At 46.4% G+C, this 19,751-nt stretch overlaps 1 protein-coding gene across 3 annotated transcripts in view; it reads left to right on the forward strand.

Moving 5' to 3' along the window:
- Positions 1 to 1,666: 1,666 nt before the first annotated feature.
- The window catches only part of UPK1B (uroplakin 1B), a 38,066-nt gene continuing 19,981 nt past the window's right edge, over positions 1,667 to 19,751 (forward strand). Inside the window, exons 1-8 of one of the 3 annotated variants that reach the window (XR_012578940.1) lie at positions 3,251 to 4,066; positions 9,170 to 9,257; positions 9,782 to 9,982; positions 11,493 to 11,567; positions 12,283 to 12,393; positions 12,677 to 12,856; positions 13,619 to 13,702; positions 14,328 to 17,003. Coding sequence is in view for 2 of the 3 variants with exons in the window: in XM_074534760.1 (XP_074390861.1) it covers positions 9,189 to 9,257; positions 9,782 to 9,982; positions 11,493 to 11,567; positions 12,283 to 12,393; positions 12,677 to 13,003 (783 nt within the window). In the remaining variant the exon portion in view is untranslated. Of the gene's footprint in view, positions 4,067 to 9,169; positions 9,258 to 9,781; positions 9,983 to 11,492; positions 11,568 to 12,282; positions 12,394 to 12,676; positions 13,703 to 14,327; positions 17,752 to 19,751 lie in introns of those variants that run through there. The other 2 variants (XM_005486129.4, XM_074534760.1) reach the window with 2 other exon arrangements.

Below are 19,751 nucleotides of genomic sequence, written 5' to 3' on the forward strand. Positions count from 1 at the left end.
CTAGCATCACAGAGGTGCTTGTATCTGTGTTCTCTGTAACACTCTTTGCCAAGGTAGCTGAAGTTTCAGACAGAAGTTACTGACTGCATTCCACATCATACTAAATATATATATATATAAATATATACAGTTCTGCATTTCAGCCTATATGTTTGCAGGTTTAGCTGGGGTGGCCAGCCCAGTGGCCTGGTGGTTTATCCTATCCCTCTATAATTAGCCCATGGCTGTTGCTCATGGTATGCCATTTGTCTCCCCACACTCAGCACTGTTTGGTAAACAATTTCAGAGACAGAGTTGCTCTCCCCTGATCTCACTAGGTGGTGTTCACTTATTTATTCTCTGCACCCCACAGCTATTCCTCTCTCTTGAGGTTGAGAAGTATAGAAGTGGCAAAAAAAGGGCAAAAATGTTGCCAAAAGGGGGAGGCAGCTGTAGCAAAAGACAGGACTCCACTGGGGAGGCGGGATGCAAGGCTGGCAGGGGGCCAGGCCAGCTGCAAACCCAAGAGGCACCGTGACATCTGTGCCCCACCGCCTGCATCCTCACCCCCTGTGCCGCGGCACTGAGCTGGGAGAGGAGGAGCCATTCGGAGTTCCCTTCTACTCTGAGGAGGAGCTGGCTCCCAGCCATGGCACGTGGAGGGCTTGGGTGGCAGGCACAAGCCTCAACCCCAAATCTGGCCCAGGGAAGGAAGGTCAAACTGCGGACTGGGAAGCAGCTGTTCGCAGCCCTGCCGGGAATGCAGGAGCAAAGCTGGGCGGCAGGAATTGGGGCTGGAGCTGCCGGGAGCAGTGCCCTCAAGGAAGAGGCTGCTGACCCAGCTGATGAGGTCGGGACTCTACCAGGAAAGGTGGCAGCCCCTCTGCAGCAAGCTGCAACAGGGATGCTTGGCTTTACTCCCAGCAGTGCTGCCATGAACTTGCCACCGTATACTGGAGGGACAATCATTAAAAAGTCCCTTCCCTGGGCCAAACAGACAGTGTGTGTCAAGCTGAACCTGTGCATGGGAGCACAGGCTTGGCCAACACACTGAAGCCACGTTGGTAGGGACAAGGGATTTCCCAAGCCTGGTCCTTCAGCCATGAGCTTTGATCTCAATGTGCAGCACCACAAATGCAGTGAGGAGCCTCCTGCTCACGGATGGCAGAGACTCTGTCATGACACTGGCATGAGGGGGTCACAGAGATGACTCCTGGGAGTCTGCTACTTTGACCACAAGCTCCTTTTCCTCTCTGTGTGCTCGCTCCCTCCCTAATTCCTCCCTCTCATATTATCTCAGCCTTAAATCATTATTTCCACACTATGAAGAGAAGAAATTCAAAGGATTCGGGAAGACGGGAAGGTATTCTTAGAGGTGAAGAGTGGAACCAACGCACTGGAACTAACCACAACATCTAATCAGCACTTCTCAGCAGCTTTGGGCATCCTCTAGCATGCCTTCCATACCAATTTTGAATAAACACAGCATACTTTGTGACAGGCGTGTTCTAACTTTGCCCTGTCACCCACTGAGCACGTAACAATAACCATCTATCTATCACTATAGATCTCTTGAGAAATCCATTTTTCACCTCCATCTGGAAATAGGCCAGGCTGTGGCTTCAGCATCTGACCATCCCTGCAGATGAAACCCCAAATGGCAGCATGTCTTCACTCCCAAGTCCCACTTTGCCTTTAACTTACTCGCAGCAGAGATGTGCACGTATGTGTACACAGGTGGCTGGATACACAAAGCACACGCATGTATGGGTTTGTGCCTGTGCACGAACACACATCTGGTTCTATGTAAGGGTGTGCACACTCAGAAATCTGGAGCTTTCCCAAGTGCAAGAGCTTGCACAAATGCATGGATCTGGCTATATAGAAGTGTTGGTCCATATGAAGTAGGCCAGCACAGACACAGTCCTACAGGGGAGGCTAAAACAGCTGTAGGCACCCCATTGGAGGTATCCCTGTGGGAATGGGGGCTTTCCAGCCCTGGCTTGTCAGCCCCACTGTGCTCCCTCCCCAGACAAGGTCTCTGTTTGACCCTCTGCTCTGCACAGGCATTCGTATAAACCCATAGTCTCACCTTGTTGGCACACACCAAAACAAGTTCAAAGAAACAAACAAAACCCCCATTCCAAGCCTCTCCTTTCCTATATCAGATTTCTCTCGAGACCATAAAAAATATTCTTACCCACATTCTATACCAGATTAGCAAACTGTGAGAGCCAAATGGTAACGGCAGCAGAATGGTGACCACCACCCAGTCCAGCCCGACCCACTCTTCCAGCCCAAACAAGGATTCACTCTAACAGCTTTTTGCAGTGCCCTGGACAGGGCTACAGAGCTGCAAGAGCTCAGCTGCACCTGGGTTCTCTTCCAGCAGCTACTTTGAGTTCTGGTGATTGGCAAGGCTATGAACTCCACTGCTAGCTTCCCCTTCCCTCTCCTCTCTTTCCTCGTCTTATTTTCCCAAGGCACCATTTCCACAGTTGCAGCCTCTTTTCTCCTCCCTGCTGAGATGTGATGGGGTGTTTTACCATGGCAGGCTTTTGTCCAATCACTGCCCCAAGATCAGCCCAACTGTGATGCTCAGGAGATGGAGGCACTGCTTTTCCCCTGCCAGCTGCTCTCAGTGTCCAAGAAAAATGATGTGAGCCTGCCTTCCTAGGGCCCAGGACACCAGCTGGTGTGAAACACCTGGTCCCACCAGCATTGCCAAAATACGGGTTGGCAAATGCACCAAAATAGGCTGCATGGGTATTAGGGAGCAAAATTAGTGGGCAAGGAGGTCTGAGTCATTTAAGGCTAGACAAATCTGCATCTGTATTCTTGAGGACCCAAGGACTATTTTCTTGTCCCTTTCTAGTAGATCAGGTTGGCTGCAATCGATGTGTCTCCTTTTGCTTATGGCTGTGGTACCTCATGGAACTGGAAATGCCAAAAGTACTGTCCTTTCTTCAGGGCTAAACCTCACACAGACCTCATGGGAGAGTGAGATCTCTCTTCAGTTGTCTTCAAGTACCAAGAAATTCATAAGACCCTTTAGTGAACCATTGCTCACTAATTTCACACCAAATATTTGCCAGGATTGTCACCAATAGGACATATAGATGTTATTTTCATGCTTGTTTTTTGACTTGTGATGGGCTCTAGCATCATGGAACTCCCATTACCTTTCCCAAGCCTGTTATTTATTTGGCTGGCTTTTGCATCAGCAGATGAAGAACAGCAAGTACAACCACCCGTGCTTTTGCCAGAGACATGCTCAAGGCACCGGTAATGTGAATCTTGACTTTTGGCAAACTTGTGCTGGAATGAGGGTGAGAGGGGAAGGTGAAAGACATTCCATTGCTGTTGTTGTTCCTCAGCCATAGCTGTTCTCAGTTCATCACAGGCCAATGAATAGATATATCTGTTCTTCATTTTGCTCTGTCTTAATAGGACTGACTACATGAAAAATCCAGAGTGCCCAAGGAAATGAAATATTCTCCCCACTTTTCATGTCATCCACAGTGTCCTGCAGAGTAGCCAACACTTACACTTCTGTTTCCAAAAAAAATCCCAAGCTGAATGGAAGGAAAATGGGTCCAAACCAAACAATTGGATCATTCCCGTGCTACATAATTAAATGAAAACATTAAAATTAATTTACTTTATTTTTCTATTCAGTGCACTCTTCTTATACGTAGGTTCAAACAGTGACCCAGCAATCGTCATGTATTTACGTCCTTCCAATTTGCCCATCCTCTTTAAAGTTCAAGTGCCTCATATGAGTGACTCACTCATCCACCCTTTTGAGAGTATAAGAATAGAAATTCTTTAAAGCTTTGTGTTTTCAGCACAACGACATTCCGATATGATCTAAGAATCAGAGACACCCTTCGGTCCCAGGAGGACTGGGGAACAGGTTTGGCTAGAAAAAAAAAGTTTTCCTCATGTGATGGGCACCCCACCAATCACACAGCACGCTCCTCAGCAAACTGGGCTCTTTAAAGGGCAACGGAGGTGGGAGAAAAGGGCCTTTTCAGCTCTGCAGGTGGGTTGGGGTTTCTGCTGGAGGCATCACAAGAAGAGAGCGGTGAGTGCCTTGCTTTGGTCATGGTCTTCCTCTTAAAGAGGCATGTGAGCCAGAAGTGTCTATTAGGAGAAAAGACAGCTCTTATGTTTAATGTTTTTTTTTATTTCAGTCCCTGGGCTGTGTTTGGTATGTGGGAGTCTGGTACCTGGATAAGGTTAACTGCATGAAAACATTAAGTATTTCAGTTTTCTTACCTCAGGCTGTGTCTTCTCTACGGCTATTTTAATTTGTTTCATATTTTTTCTCCTAAAGACTGGGGAGAAGGGAATGGAAAAATTAAATCTGTTGTAAATCTGAGTGTTAAAAGAAAAAAAAAAGGAAAAATTGTTGTAGAGGAAGATGAGTCTTGTGGTTCCCCCTCACTTATGAAAATAGGAAAGTTAAAAAACCTGCTTGTTTTGGCTGTGCTGAATTAATAAAGGAGAGAGGAAAAACCTACCTCCCAGCTCTACTTACAAGGTAATTATGCTTGATGATGATTTACCAGCCACACCACTGTTCACACAGGCTTCATTTCATACCAATCTCTTTGAAAGGAAACTTAATTAGTCTGTGACCCCTGCTTGATGCTGAGCTGTGTTTTTGCTTTATTTTTCTCCTCTGGTAGCACAAAATAATTGTCTGCCTCTTCCATTTCTGAGTGTGGTTGGGTCCTAGCACACAAGAAGTTTTCTCTCAGAGGTTGAGCACTGGGGAAAGTCCAGCAGGGCAGGAGGAGTGCATAAGTTTGTGTCCACTGGAGATGTTTGCTTTGAAATAAGTAAACAAATGATGAACTGACATTTGTAAAACATTCAGCTTCTTATAGTGGAGTTCAAGCGATTCATCATTAACATATTAAATTACTTCCTCTTCATAACTGTGTAATTCTCGAGGTGTCCCAAGCACTTGGAAAATACCTTCTTTTTAAGCCCCTTAGGGGATAAATTTTCCTTCATAACCGATTTTAAAAAACCCCAAAAGTAAGTTTATTGCTGATGCATCGGGGTCCGCAGGCGGTCTGTGGCTTCCCATGGCACTGGCCCTGGCCTTGGCACAGCCTCCGGCACCGGTTCCACCTGGCTGCCCTCCCTCCATCGGCGCCCAGGGCTGGCCCGGGCACCTTGCTGCTGCCTGCAGGGACATGCTCTCCAGTGGGCTGGGGCACGAGGGAGGTGCCCAGGCTCCTGCCCCGGGGCTGTGCCGGCAGGGAGCAGGATTCTGCTGCCGGGCAGCCGGGTTTGCTCAGCTGCACTCGCTCGAGTGGGGCAGAGCCCGTGAGTCACAAAACAAAAGCAACCTTTGTCTCTGCCTCTCTGCACCAGGGCATGAGAATGCAACGCCCTGAGCAGGGACGCTGAGGGAAAGGGAGGTGGCAAGAGGTGATGTGAAGCCCATGCAAGCCCCAGCACCATGCTGAGAAACCTCCAGGAGTGGGGTGTAATGCCAATGATGCTCACAGGGGTGTTTTGGGATGTCCCTCTGTCACAGTGCTTGACAACTAGCACAAAACGCAAGGCAATCAAAATGCCACCTGGTTCTGTGTTGGGCAATGCCAAATGAATTCCTGTCCATTGGTTTTTTTGGCTAGAGATGGAGTCCTAGGCTAAGAAGTCTACTAGGCTAAGAAGGGGGAAATAATCTGCAAGGCCACTGAAATCCTGTCCCAGGGATATATAGAAACAAGGTGTGGAGGCTTCAAAAGATTGACCAGCACAATGTGTACAAGAGGTGCCCAACAGACACTAAATCCCATTTGAATCCAGGAATTGTTGCCGGAAGTATTTCCTTTCAAAGCCTGCCTGAAGTTATCACCCAAAACACAAGGGCAGAAGCCAGCCTCTGCAGAAAGGAGCTTCTTTTTTGTCTCCCACAGTTGTGCTGAGGGTCTCAGAGATACTGAGAGTAAAGGAAGTGAGGGGAGGTCAAGAAAGCTTCAAGGGCATGGAAATTATAGATTGTCTGCACCTTGTGGGGTCCCAGGGGGAGGCAAGGCTGCCACTTCTCCTCGGCTCTGGCAGGCTCAGCTGGACCCCCATGAGTCTAAGGAGTGTTTTGGGGGTGTGAGGGGAGAGGAGAGGGGAGAAGTTATAACCAGTTGTACTGCTTGTGACCAGTGTCAGGAGGAGTGAGATGTGCCCCAGAAGGGACACAGGGGTTTTGGGTACAACGAGAGCAACAGACACCTTTCCAAAGCTGCTTAGAGCATGGAGCAAAGTCTGTGGCAGTGATAATTGAATACCTCAGACCTAGATAGGTCACACCTAAATTACAAGGTTTCTAGGATGTGCTGAGGAACACCAGGTGAAGGTTGAAATTCCAGGACCTGGCTGCCTTCTTAGTGGAAGTTTTGGATAAAGGTTGCAGCTGAAGCTCCAGTTTCCTCAGGGACTTCCTTGAAGCCCAGGAAACTGCATTTGGGTCATAACACTAATTTTAACAAGCCCAAGAAGAAGGCTTCTCTACCTCCAAATGCATTTGTGCCTGTGGGCAGCTGTGTCTCTGGGGGTTGGAGGAGGGCTGCCCACCACTGTCACACCCAGGGGTGCCTGTGAGCTGCCTCTGGGCACAGCCTGCCTCAGGCACGCCAGCCAAGCTTGCCTCATGCCTCTGTGGTCATGCACCTGTGCTTAGTGCTGTGCAACCTGCTCTTGCTGAACACAGCTCACCTCCGAGGCATGAGGAGCAGAGGAAAGCTCCTGGTCTCCCACAGCTTCTCCTCTGGGACATGTTGGAGCATTGGCTCTCCAGCTGCCCAGCTGTTGTCATGGCTTTGGAGCACCTGCCTGGGAGGTGCTCTCATTGCTGATGGTGATACTGGACAACCTGCAAGGGAGAGGAGGTCAGACAAGGGGTTGACCCATGTGGCACAGGTTAATTAAGAGGACACCAAGAAATGAGCTGTTTTGGCACCAATCAGTTGGAGGCAGAGGGATAATTCATAGAAATATAGCGAGACTGGGGTTTTTTAAGTCTAGAGTATATCCTTTTTTCCTTCCCTTTTCCTCTTATTGGTGTCTCTGCTTTCCCCTGCACTGCAATCCCATTGTTAAGGTATGGGAGAACCTTATGTCGTCAGGAAGCTTGCCATTTCCCAGCTGATACCTGTGGTGGTGACTCTGTCCAGCTTTCCTCACAGCCGTAGCAGCCCGCTGGAGGTGGGCTCACCCCAAGAGAAGAGGCTTGCTTTCTCCAGCTAATATAACTGCAATAATACCTGCCCAAGGGAGACAGGAGTGAGCCAGGTTCTGCCTGCCAAGGAGGAGAAGAAAGCCAGCTTGTGGAGAGGCAAGAGCTTGGGCTGGATGGACAGCCCATGTACAAGGTGTCCGTGCTGTTGTTACCCTGAACCTTGCTTTATACAGTGCAACTGGAGCAGACCCACTTTTCCATGTAGCAGTCAGAGTTTACATGCCTGTGTTCAAGCAGGAAAGAGTTCCTTGCTTTTTGGATTGCTGCCTGGCTTGCAATGTCCCTTAGATGACAATAACTAAAAGGTTTTTTAGCATCTCTGGGGTTTGCAGGACACAGGCCCATGAGCCAGGCAGGGTTCTCTCCAGCTCTCAGATGAGTGGGAGACCAGGATTCCTCTTAGGTTTGGCAGACTCTGCAGTGTTGTATTACAGAACACATGGCTGAACATTGGTCAGACTCAGACCTGACCTGCAAGACAGCCCCTGGACACCCTGGCTTGTCAGGAAATTTGGCAGGGACGGAGATCCAGGTTGACCTCACGAGCCTGCCATTTTCAAATATAGAGCCATACAGTTTGATGTGTACTGGGTCTGGCCTCCAAACAACCAGCTGGGACCAAAATGTCTTCTCAACTTAAAAATAATGGCCGCATATTATTAAAAAATTCCTACACATGCTATCATACAAAAATACTTAGGCATTGCCGATATAGTGGTGAGAGCTCTGGGGATGTCTGCATGCCTAACCCTCACACCACTGCAGAGAGAGCGGTACAAAGTGCTTGGTTTCCATCTGTCACTATTGGAGGTCCTGCATACTCCAAGAAGGGCAGCTGCTGAGGAGGAAGGAGGTGGCATTTTTAGACATCTCACAATGTTCTGTTCCTCAGAAAGCTCCCCTTCCTTGACAGCTTTATCTGCTCATATAACCCAACATCTTCTTTGAAGAATCAGGAAGTCAGTGGCCCCAGCAAAAGAGAGGCACAAGTGTAGGTACTCAGGCAGAAGAAGGATGTTCAAGCAGCTATTGCTCAAGCTGGGCTCACTGCAGCCTTTCTTTCCTCATTTATGTCTTCTTAATCACTTGGTAAATGCAGTTGTTTCAGGGTTGGTGGTTTTTTCCCCTTACCCTCTCCATGCACACATCCCTTTCAAAGAAAACCTTGGTGGGTTCTGGTGTCTGAGTTTCTTGCTCCAAGAGCTCTCACACCTCTGACTGATGCCTTTAATGCTGCTCTCTCTGGAAGGGGATGAATTTGATGCAGGGCACCTGACTCTAGAGTGCAGGATATAAGCATTCTCAGGAATTTGGTGGGAATGCTACTTGGCCTGGCTCCCATGAGCCAGCTGCAACCTGAGCTGTCCCTCTCTCCTTCTCTTCCTCCCTCACACCTGACTTGGGGCACTCTGCTCCCATTCCCAGCACGGGTGGGAGATGGAGCTGCTCATAGCAAAGCCCTGTGCTGAAGGTGTGTGTGGGATACAGCCAGAGCACCGTGGTTACCATTCGGTCCCATGGTGGTGCTGCTCAAAATGGCCCAGGATAGGAATGGGGGTGAAGTGAGGGTGCTGAACTTGTTCCCTCTGCATCCAGATGGGGCTGGTGTTTCTGGTAGAAATTACACCCCATAAGCAGAGGTTGTTGTGAGTGCTGTTGTGAGGATGAAAATCCTCATCAAAAAGGAGCTGAAGACACCAGCTGTCCCCAAAGTGGTCCCAGTATTCTGTAGCTCTGGTTTCAGGGAGAGTTTGAGTTAGCAGATTAACACCTGGGGAGGTCTCCTCTGAAACTACTACAAAGCAAGGGATGGGAGGTGTATAGACAGGCAGGCAAGTTCTGTCTGTCCTTCTCCTCATGGATAATTTGTATTTCTGATTGAAGTGTATTGTACCAGTGATTTAATTGAAGACTGTATTTGTTGTTTTCTAGGTTGCATGAGGAATTAAAGATGGCGAAAAGTGATGATTGCATGCACATCTTGCAGGGTCTGTTAGTCTTTGGGAATGTGGTCATTGGGGTAAGTGAAGTGGAACAAGAATGGGTGGAGGCTTCCTTCCAGTATGACACTTCTTAAAACAGCAGTTCTCCCTCTTCACATGTGAAATCCACACATACATGGTCCAGTAAAGCATGAGAGAAGAGGATAAGGAGAGCTGTCCTAATGATCAGTTGGGTGGGAAAGGGACAGCAGGGGCAGAACCTCAATACCAAGATGAGTGCTAGGGGAAAAGCCTTAGAAGTGTCAGCAGGAGCAGACCAACATTTTTTCAGCCACCTCCCTCCTATAGTAATGGAAGGTTCTGTTCATTCTTTCTTAACATCCTCAAGTCCTGGGCCTGACCTCTCAGGTCGAGGCTGGGTGAGATTTGCCTGCAATTCTTCTGTGAAGTCCCAATACAAGAGATTGTAGAGCTGGGCAGAGGGAGCTGGGTAGCTCCCACTTGGCAGGAAGTTGAATTAAAGGAAAGCAGCCTACACCTGTTTCTGTCTTTGCTATCTCTTTGGGGAACCTTGAGCTAATGGGTTTCTTGTGCTTCCCAGATGTGTGGCATTGCCCTGACAGCAGAGTGTATCTACGTTGTGTCCAACCCCCATGGTGCCTACCCTCTGCTGAAAGCCACAGAAAGCAGTGGCATCTACACTGCCGCCTGGATTGGCATCTTTGTCGGCCTTGCACTCTTTGCCCTGTCTATCCTTGGTATCATTGGAGTCATCAAGGCCAGCAGGACCTTGCTGTTGGTGGTAAGTATAGCAAAATTTACCTTCCTACTGCTGCCAAACTGAACAAACACTGCCTTGGTGTCCTGGTCACATTGGGAAACAACCAATGAGCAAAGACAGCTTTTATACTGATAAGGAGCCAAAGATTCTTCTTGGTCATGGCTGTGGTGTCCCAGAAGGTGACTCCTGTGAAGACTCATGCCCAAGAAGCTCCTGAACCAGGCTGAGGGAATAAATGGAGATAATCACAGTGAAGGTTTGACTGGCTTGACCCTGACCTTGCCCTGAAGCAATGCAGGAGCACTTGTGCAATCCCATGTAGCTGGGATGTGGTTTCGATCCTTGTTTCTCCCCACCCCTTACTGCTTTTCAGCTGTCATGCGCTATTCAGTTTAGGAGCTGATAAGTAATGACTTCTGTACAAGGCATTAGTGAGTGTCAGGATACCAAATATGGGTACAATGAAAAACATAAGACATCAGCAGGCAGGCAGAAATTACAGGGGTGGGGACAGAGCTTTGGATAAGCCAAAGACAAGGTTAAGATGTGGACAAATCTCAGTACAATGTCTTACTTAGTCATTTAGTATGGCAGTGGCAAAACTTAATTGGTGTTTGCATTAACGAAGGGTAGGGATGAAAACTCTGAAATGAGCTCTCTTGTGGATTCCTGTGGGGTTGCAGGGTGTCTGTTTTAGACAAGAAGAACTCAGAGATCTGAACTCTTGAGCCAGGGAATATGCCAGAAAACAGCTGAGGAAACAGAATTCCCTTAACTCTGAATTTTGGTGCCTCAGCTGAAACCCAAGGCTCTGGTTTAGGATTTATGAGAGGATACAGGGGACAGAAACTGAGGTAAATAGGAAAAAAGTGCTTTAAATCAGAGAAGAACATTATATAATGTGGGAGGAGGAACAAATCCATATGAGAACTCCAAACAAAAAGTGGAAACTGTCAAAGGGATTATACTGGAAAGAGAAACGAAAGAGTGAAAGAGACTATGAGAGGTGACCCTTGTAATCTGTTTTCATGAAGGATCTTTGCTCACAATGTAGGAGTGTTCAGGAAATCTGATGATGAAAATCAGGGTGATCTGAATGATGCCCTAAGCTGCACCTTCCCTTTCCCCAAAATACAATTCTCTCCTGCCAGGAGTGAACAGCTTCCTGCTGAAAAGCTTAGAGCTGGTAAGTGGAAGTGAAAGGAGGACACATGACACAAACATAGGTTGCCAATGAGACACAACAAAGAAAAGGACAATGTATTTTCTGTGGAGGCAGGGTAGTCTTAATGCCATGAGGTTCTGATGAAATCTTGTCTGTGAGATGGAGAACAATTCCAATCATTCACCTTCAAGAAAGCAGATTGCAAATTGGAGCAAGCACTGGGAAGGGCTATGAGATCATTCAGGCTGGGTGAGAGGGAATACAATAGCCTGGACACCTTTGCATCAAGCAGGGTTTCTGGCTTAATCTTGAAAAAAATGCTGAACTGTTTCTCCAAGAACCTATTCTGCTCTCTTTCTCCCACAGTACATCATCCTGATGCTGATCACTTTTGCATTTGAAATGGCTTCTAGCATCACAGCAGCAACCAACCAAGACTCAGTGAGTATTTCTTTTCTCATGTATTCTTTTAACTTTGCTGAGAAACACAAGTTCTAGGGCACACTGTCACCCTGTTCAGTGCAGTAAATATGATAATACAGTGTAAACTCACAGGACTACTGCTGAGCAGAAGACAATCCCACAAGAAAAAACTCCAACATCATTATTCTAATCAAAGAAATAGCTTTGTTGTTTCGAACATAGTTTTGTTATTTTTAACATTTTAAAATGTTTAACACCTTGTGGTTGAGGAAATAATAGTGTGGGTTAGTTGGATCATCAATAGATTGTTTAGTCTTTCAGCTACCCACTGATTAATCTATCATACACAGAGAAGAAAATCTTTAGCTTTGCCCCAGGCAGTGTTACTGGTGAGGGAAAGATTACGTGGATTATTGGAGATACTGTGGGGAGGGAAATTATCTGTGGGGCTTTAGTTCCAACATACCAAATGCAATCCATAGCTTCTGCACAGCTCTTGAGATATACATCTAGTAGTGCCTGCTTGAGATCTTCATCTTTGCTGCTGCTGCTCCTCAAATCCTGCTCTTTATTCTCATGTGTAAAACCAGAGGGAAAGCAACATTCCTGCTCTCCAGCAGGACTCTGAAACAAGAAAACAAACCCTCCCCAAATAACCTTGGATTTGCTTTAAATGGCCACTTATTTACATAGTTTCTGCATTTTTCTCTGTTGTTGTTTTTTTTTTTTGTAGCTGACTCCAAATGTCTTCCTGAAGCAAATGCTGGAGAGATATCAGAAGTCAGAGCCAAACAATAACAGTGATGATGAGGTCACAAAGACATGGGATGAACTCATGCGTCAGGTAAAAACACTGAAAAGTCACTAATTACTAAATGCTCTGCAAGCCTGGAATTTCAATCCTCCTTGGGGCTGCTGGATAATAAAGAGGATGGCATCTGCCTTGAACCTTAAAGAAAGTTCTGGCACACTCCCCCTTTAGCTCGTTTATCAGACGGCCGACTGTCAAAGGCAGGCACTTCAGAAATCTCCCCCATAAATCTGTGATTAATGCCTAACCAGTGTGCTGACACGTGCAGGGCTGTGCCCTGCGCCCACAGAGACCTTTCCCTTTTGTGTCCCTGCAGAACCACTGCTGTGGGGTGAACGGCCCCTCCGACTGGCAGAACTACACGTCTGCCTTCCGCAGCACGCACAGCGACGCCGACTACCCCTGGCCACGGGTGTGCTGCGTGCTGGATGCAAAAGGGCTCCCTGTCAACCTCGATGGCTGCAAACTCGGAGTGTCTGGCTACTACAACAGCAATGTAAGATCATCTCTGCTTTTTCCTCTTAGCGTACATCAGTGCCTTGCTGGAAGGGAAAGAAACGTTTCGCCTTCACAGCAAGCTACAGGTGTTCAGAAGCTTTCTGGAGGAGAAGAAATGCCTGTAGAGTCTTGCTCATGTTGCTGAACAGGACAGGAATTTTTTTTAGGATAATGTCTTTCCTGATGGAGAGAAAAATCTCCCAAGCCACTAGTAAGAATTGACATCTCTAACATGTAGATGGACAGTAGCTAAATCAAACTTAGCCTAAAGATGAGAGTATACAATATGAGTAGGCAAATCAGCAGTTCTCCTCCTCAAGGAACAACTTTTCAGTAGACCATCATGTCCTATTCACTAGGCTGCTGAGTCATGAGCATCAGCTTCTGCACTAGCTTGCATTTCTAGAAGGCATTCAAGCTTTCAAATTTTCTTGACGCTTCTTGATTCTGGAGGTCAATTCTGTGTCAGCTGTGTTTGGTTATCTAAGTGTACTTGGCAAGTGATGGCACATCAAGTTGTCCTTGAAGTGTTTGAGATGGGTCTACTTTGTATTTGGAGCCAGAAACAGGTGGGTTATCTGCAAGTTGTCAATAAGCAGTGTAGCTTTGGCTTGGTTTTTGAGACCCTCTGAGCTACCCAAATCACAGCAGGAGAGGAGCATGCCACCATGGCACCTCAGCCTCTCTCGGGGGTGGATGCGTTTGTCACCTTGCAGTGCAGGCTCATGGCTGGTGTTGAGTCATCCCTGTTGTCTTTCAGGGTTGTTACGATGCTATGTCTGGGCCAGTGAATGCCCATGCCTGGGGTGTTGCCTGGTTTGGCTTTGCCATCCTCTGCTGGACTGTAAGTACTTAATATTTGCCTTTATTTCCTCTTCTCTTCTCTTGCCATTCCACACCCAGTTGGGTGGAGGTGGATGACAGCACTGACGCATTTAAAATGTCCATAGATTATCGTCATTCATTCATCACAAATCTGCCTGTAGCCTGCTCCACAAGGGCTACATTTACAAGTTCCCCTCCACTCTGGCTTCCAGAGGTGGGGAATTAGATGGCCTTCCAGCCTGCTATGGCCTGCTGCTACCTGCTGCCATCTCAGCAACACAACACAGGAAACACAGCTTGCAGATGCTTCTTTGTGAAGGGTATTGGATCATCAAGACAATAAAGATAATTGAGCTAGTAGTTTGAAGATTTTGTATGAATGTATCAGTACTCAGGCTTCAGCAGCTTCATGGCAATCCCCAGTGAGCAGAGTGATAGCCAAATAGTTACAGCTGCAAGTATCTTCTTTCTTTACTGTGTAGCTTCTGTGCAGACAAAAATCTTTTAAGATCCTCTGCCTGAACAGGCTTTGATTTTCAAGAATTTCTTTTACTCTCTCCTACCAGTAGGACTAAATGGGGCTGGGGGAGGGGTAGAGAGCAGGAAATGGGGGGCAGAGAAACTTAACAGTGTTGTCATTTCAGTTCTGCGTCCTCCTCGGCACCATGTTCTACTGGAGTGGAATTGAATACTGAAGGCCTGCTGTCCTCAGTGCTGTCCTGAAGAGCCATGTGAAACTACATTTGTTTGTCTCCCACTCCATTCTCCTCAGGCCATGGAGGATTTGAAGTTTTCCCACTACCTCTCCTGCATATACTTTTGCCCCTCCAAAAACTCGACACAAAGAAGTGACGACTTCTGCAGGAAAGAATCTTCTTGTCCCTGCCTTTGCCCCTTGTTCTGCAGTCTTAATGCCTCCTGCCTGAAGCACAATCCTTCTTTCACTGTGCAAGAAATCCTGGAGCATAAGATGAGGAGAAAAAGTGATCTGCTTTGTTCTCTGATGACATCAGAAAAGAAAATGTCCATTTACACTTGGTCCAGAAAAATGTCTCTCTAAAATTAGTTTGAATGTAAATTATAACACTCCAGCAAGGGGTATGGGAGCAAAACTGTAACCTCCTGTGACCAATAAGGACAGATGCTGCAAGGGAAAAACTGCAGATCTCTCTGTTATATTCTACTGATCAACTTCTCTTGCTGGTCTCTGTCACCCTTGCCTTAGAATAAGGCAAATTCTGTGAGCATTTAAGTGTGTCAGCAATAAAAACATCACAGATAGACAGTCTGTTGCTAGTCAAGCCCAAGAAAAGGCTAGCTCACTCCTCAGCACTATGCTGCCTATATGCAAGCCTACCTCCTGCCACTGACGAAACTACTGCATGTGCTCCTACCTTCTGAAGTGCCAGTCCAGGAAAAGCTCCACCTGCTAACAAGCAGCTCCTTCAAAAAAGCTGTTCTCTATTTTGCACAAGATTTCATACATCTACGGGCCAGAATTTGTGCAGAACACAGGGGGTTCTCTGCTGTAGTTGCCTTTGCAAATGTGGCTGTTCCATGCTCCTGGTTTATTGTGCTTCTTGCTTTAGCTACCTGTGTGTAAATGGTCACACTCCCTGTGTCATTCCCCTTCCACATCCCTGGATCAGGTAGGACAAATGGCAAATAATGGCAGTGAGTAACTCTTGAGAAAAAATGCAAGCAAGGAGCTAACTGAACCAAACCCAGTCCTTGCATCAGCACTTGCTGTTTCCACTCAGTTGAATAAAGGCTGTTTACTTTGGCCCAGACTGAGCTGGTGTCTTTCCTAGTGAATGCTTCAGTAGTTAATGTATTGTGAGAAATGTGCTCCTCTGTAGAGTGTTTTAAGGTGAAGCCTCTTCCACAGATGTACTGGTTCATGTCCTGATGCTTGCCATCTGCCTTGATTCTTTGTTTTTGTATATTCACCAAAATACTAATTAAAAAGAAATGGAAGTGAATTTTTTCTCTTGTTCAAGATTGTGTCTTTGGGAAGGGAAAACAATGAAGGTCTGTGTCTGGGACATGTTGGACAGGGCAATGACAGGCTGTAACACCCTGCAACAGCAGAAACTCAGCAGCCAAATAATTCCTTGCCAGAGTGATGAGGAAGAGGAGGAGGCACATATAAGGGTGAAGAGATGAGGAAGAAAGATTGGGTCCCTGCAACACAGAAGGAGCTTTCTGTATGACTGTGCCTTCAGAGCTGACAATCCTCACGGACCAGCCACTCCCCTGGTTCAGTGGTGTGGTGACTGTCTTGGAGACCCTGGACTCTGAGAAATTCCACAAGGAAATTAGTCTTCAGCACGTTTGTTGTGAGACTTGAGTCATGGATTGACCATGCAGATCATGTATGTCAGTGGTTAAGGTGTGGTTTTCAAGGGGGTGAGGGGGAGGTTTGGTGGTAAGGATGCCTTAGGTTTTAGCTTTCATATTTTTCTGATTCTGTACTGCTTTAGTGTGTAGCAGTTCTGAACTCCATATTAAGGGACAGTAAGATCTCTTCACAGAGTAGGTAGACGAAATAATTCCTTTTCCAGCTTGGGACCGAGAACAACCGACCCAAATTTCAGGCCCAAGAGCATAAATAACAGTGGACTGAAGAGAGAAAAAGAAGATGGGACTTATAACCTAAAACTATAGTTGGACAATTAACTTCAATATGCAAACGGATCAGAACTTATAAAAGTGAGAGACCCCGTGACTGATCATCCATTTTTGTGACTATTTTAAGTTCATCTTGGGTGTAGTGCTGGCTGGGCTCTTGTACTGCCCTATGTGCATCCATTGAGGCCTTTTAATAAACACCTACTTTATTCTTTAACTCCATCTAGCCTCTGTTCTAGGTCAGCCTTCACAAGACATCAGCGGAGTTGGGCGTTTTTATGTTTATCCTGCTGAAAGCTACAGTAAAACCTAAATGTAAAGAAATCTAAAGAGAATCAGCATCTGCCAAAGTCAGGGAGCAATGGCAAAGACTGGGTTCTCTGCTACTGGCCAGAAACTGCAAATTCCTGCCAACTGCAACAGCAGAGAGGAGAAAAATGGAGCAGGAAGGATGCAGCAGGCACAGAGACTCTGTCCTCGCTCAGCCAAATGCCTCGAATAACCCTTGGTCGTGGATAGGTGCCCGCCTGCATAAGGGCCTCTTGCTTGAGTTTTTTCCTGAAACTCAAGCAGCTCTGCAAATGGGTGAAACAACTGGCTCTGGGACCTTCCAGAGGCCAGCAAGGCCTTCTGAGCATGGATGGCACTGGACATTCTGCCTGGAGAAAACTGTAGGACCACAGAAGCTGGTAAGATCAAATATTATTTTCCTCCTCTGGTCTTTTGCTCCATCTAAGTGTGGTATGATTACAGCATTGCATTTAGTATAGAGGAAAATGCTGCAGGATTTTGAAGGAGAAGAGAAACTAGCAATACTTTAAATAGACTGTTGCAGTATTAACTGCTCCAACCAGTTGCAAATGATACCATTGACCTATTACATAAATGGCAGCTCAAGTCAATTCAGTTTGGGTTCTTCAAATTTGTTTTCTGCTTCTTAAGCTTTCCCTCCCATTGCACTTGATGATTTGTGTACTAAAAAATAAAAGCTGTGACCAAGTAAACCAGGCAATGGTGGATCTGTGCAGAATGCCAAACATGCCACAGTGCATCCAGAAAACCCCAGGTTTATCTGCCTGAACTAAGGGGGAAGGAGACGATTGGACTGATGACAGAATGATGTTGATCAGGGTCATGAAAAATCCTGCTGAAAAATCAGAAAAATCTGTGATTCTGAAGGTTTATTCCAGCCTCTGAAATTACCTGATGTCCCAGGGAAAGGGTGAGGAAGGGATGGAGTCTGTGACAGGAATTGTTGTGACCAGGCTTAGGTGTCAGCTGAGACTTGTGAAAAAACCCTGGTCATTCTCAGCTGTTTGGATTGCTTCCTGAAGGCATGGGTGTATGTGGGCTTCAGAGCAGGCAGAATGCATGTGTGCATGAGAACTGCTGCACTAAGACATCCTGCCAACACAGGATGAAGGGAAAAAATGCTGCAGGTGAAAGTCATTTGGTTTGTTTGCAGATTTGCTCTGTGTATTCATTCTCTATAGGTGTGAATATTCACAGTTCTCTCGTGGCAATAAAAGCACACTTAAATTCTCTCATGGAGCTACCAAATGTATTTTTAGATTATTAACTTACTGCAATACTCCCAGCTCTGAGAAATCAAGAGTCTCATTGACAAGCGCCCTCTGTTCATAGCTGATGGAGTGCTGTGTCCTCCAATCCAAAGAGAATCTCAAATGCTGCTCTCCCACACACACAGAAATGTAACCTGGTGTTTTTCACACTGCTAAATGTTTGTTGCTGGCAGCACTGAAGGTGTCTGTTGCTTCAGGCAATGAGGCATTGTGGGGCTGCCTTTGTGTACTTTGTGCTTCAACCCCCATTTTTCCAAGTTTCCCTGCCCTTTCCTCCTTTCCCCTCACTTTTTCTGCATGAGACCTCTTTGCACAGAACCTTTCAGGCCCCATTTTCACTTACTTTGCTGGTTCATGTATGACATAAAATGGCCATTATGTGCCATACTTACATCTGGCTACCCACCTCGCTGGGAAAGCTAGGAACCAGGCTGACAGTGGCGTTCTGTACCTTGTGACCTGGATGATTTATTCCCTTTCCCACTCACTGCCCTGGCATCTCAGTTTTTCACATTCCTCACAACAGGGACTCAAGCCAAGCAAATGTTTATTGGGACCAATGACCTAAAACTAGCTCCTAAATGAATCCTCCTCCTCCCAACCCTTGGCAGCCCTGCCCTCCTTGGCAACTGGGAAATCCCCTGCCACGTGTGGTATGCTGGGAACCTCCTGCAAGAGCGCTCCTGCCATCTCAGGCATCTTTCGGAGATCCTGCTTTGGGAGGAGCGGGTTGTAACTGCTGAGGGCTGATCCTCAACAGGAAAAAAGGTGAGGGCGTTTCTGCCCTGCTTCTGAGGTGAAATTACATCACGGGCAAGGTCATGTGCAGTTCTTGCACGATCACCAGTTGAGATAAACCCTGCAAGAGAGACAAGGGATGAGCAGTGAGCTGCTCTGGCTACCCACGGCTCACTGTGAGCCAATGCAGGACTTCCCTGTTTTTCCCAAAGCAATGCTCACCTTTAGCAGGGTACTGTGGCTGGCACAGAGGCTGAGACTGTGAATCCAATTCACCCTGTAAATAACCAGCCTAGTCCTTTTATACTGTCTGATCCTTGATATTTAAAGTAAATTATCTCACAGTGAAAAAAAAAAAAAAAAGCAGCATGTGAGCACTATTTTTTCTGATTTCTTCTTCCCTATGAAGGAAGAGGAAAATAAAATGTTACCTGATATTCTTCAGACTGGTTCAACCTAATCTCATGGCTGTTGGGTGTTGGGTTTTTTTTTTCCTTTTTGGATTTTACTTATCTAGAAACTTCCTCAGTTGAATAATCATGTGTGTTATTCTCCTTTTTCCAGTTCTGGTTGTCCCCATGTTTGTGTGCCTTGTGGTTCTTTCTTAAGCAGCTAGAAAGTTTTTTTTGAAGTCATTTCCTCTCACTGAATTCAAATAATTCCTGGTCTTTTCAGATAAGGAATTTAAATGACAGAGAAATGTACCCTCTGCAGCAGATGTGCTATGGAAGAAAACAGGTCCCATTTAAAGATGGATCTGGACCCAAATTGCAAACATAATTTCTAGGAGTTGTCTAGGTTTGCAAAATGCAGCTCATCTCACACTGCAGTTTGCTAAAAAGACATACAAAAATATGTTTAATTATGGAATAAGGCAAACATTCAAGTTTTAACACTCACACTGTGTCTAACTTCTGAGGGCATCAGGACTTGGGCAGATCTGAGCTTTGCAGATCCCATTCATTTCTATTCCTTAATACTGAAACTGTTCATCCTTTACCCTTGTGGTGAGGCACGTTCTTTGAATAATTTACCCTGTCCAGATGCAAAATGAACTCAGAAATCTGAGTTCATTTCTCTATTCTTGGCTGTTACGATTCTGTTCTTTTTGTTGGT

This window comes from Zonotrichia albicollis, chromosome 2 (genome assembly GCF_047830755.1).
Source record: "Zonotrichia albicollis isolate bZonAlb1 chromosome 2, bZonAlb1.hap1, whole genome shotgun sequence".
Lineage (NCBI taxonomy): Eukaryota > Metazoa > Chordata > Aves > Passeriformes > Passerellidae > Zonotrichia > Zonotrichia albicollis.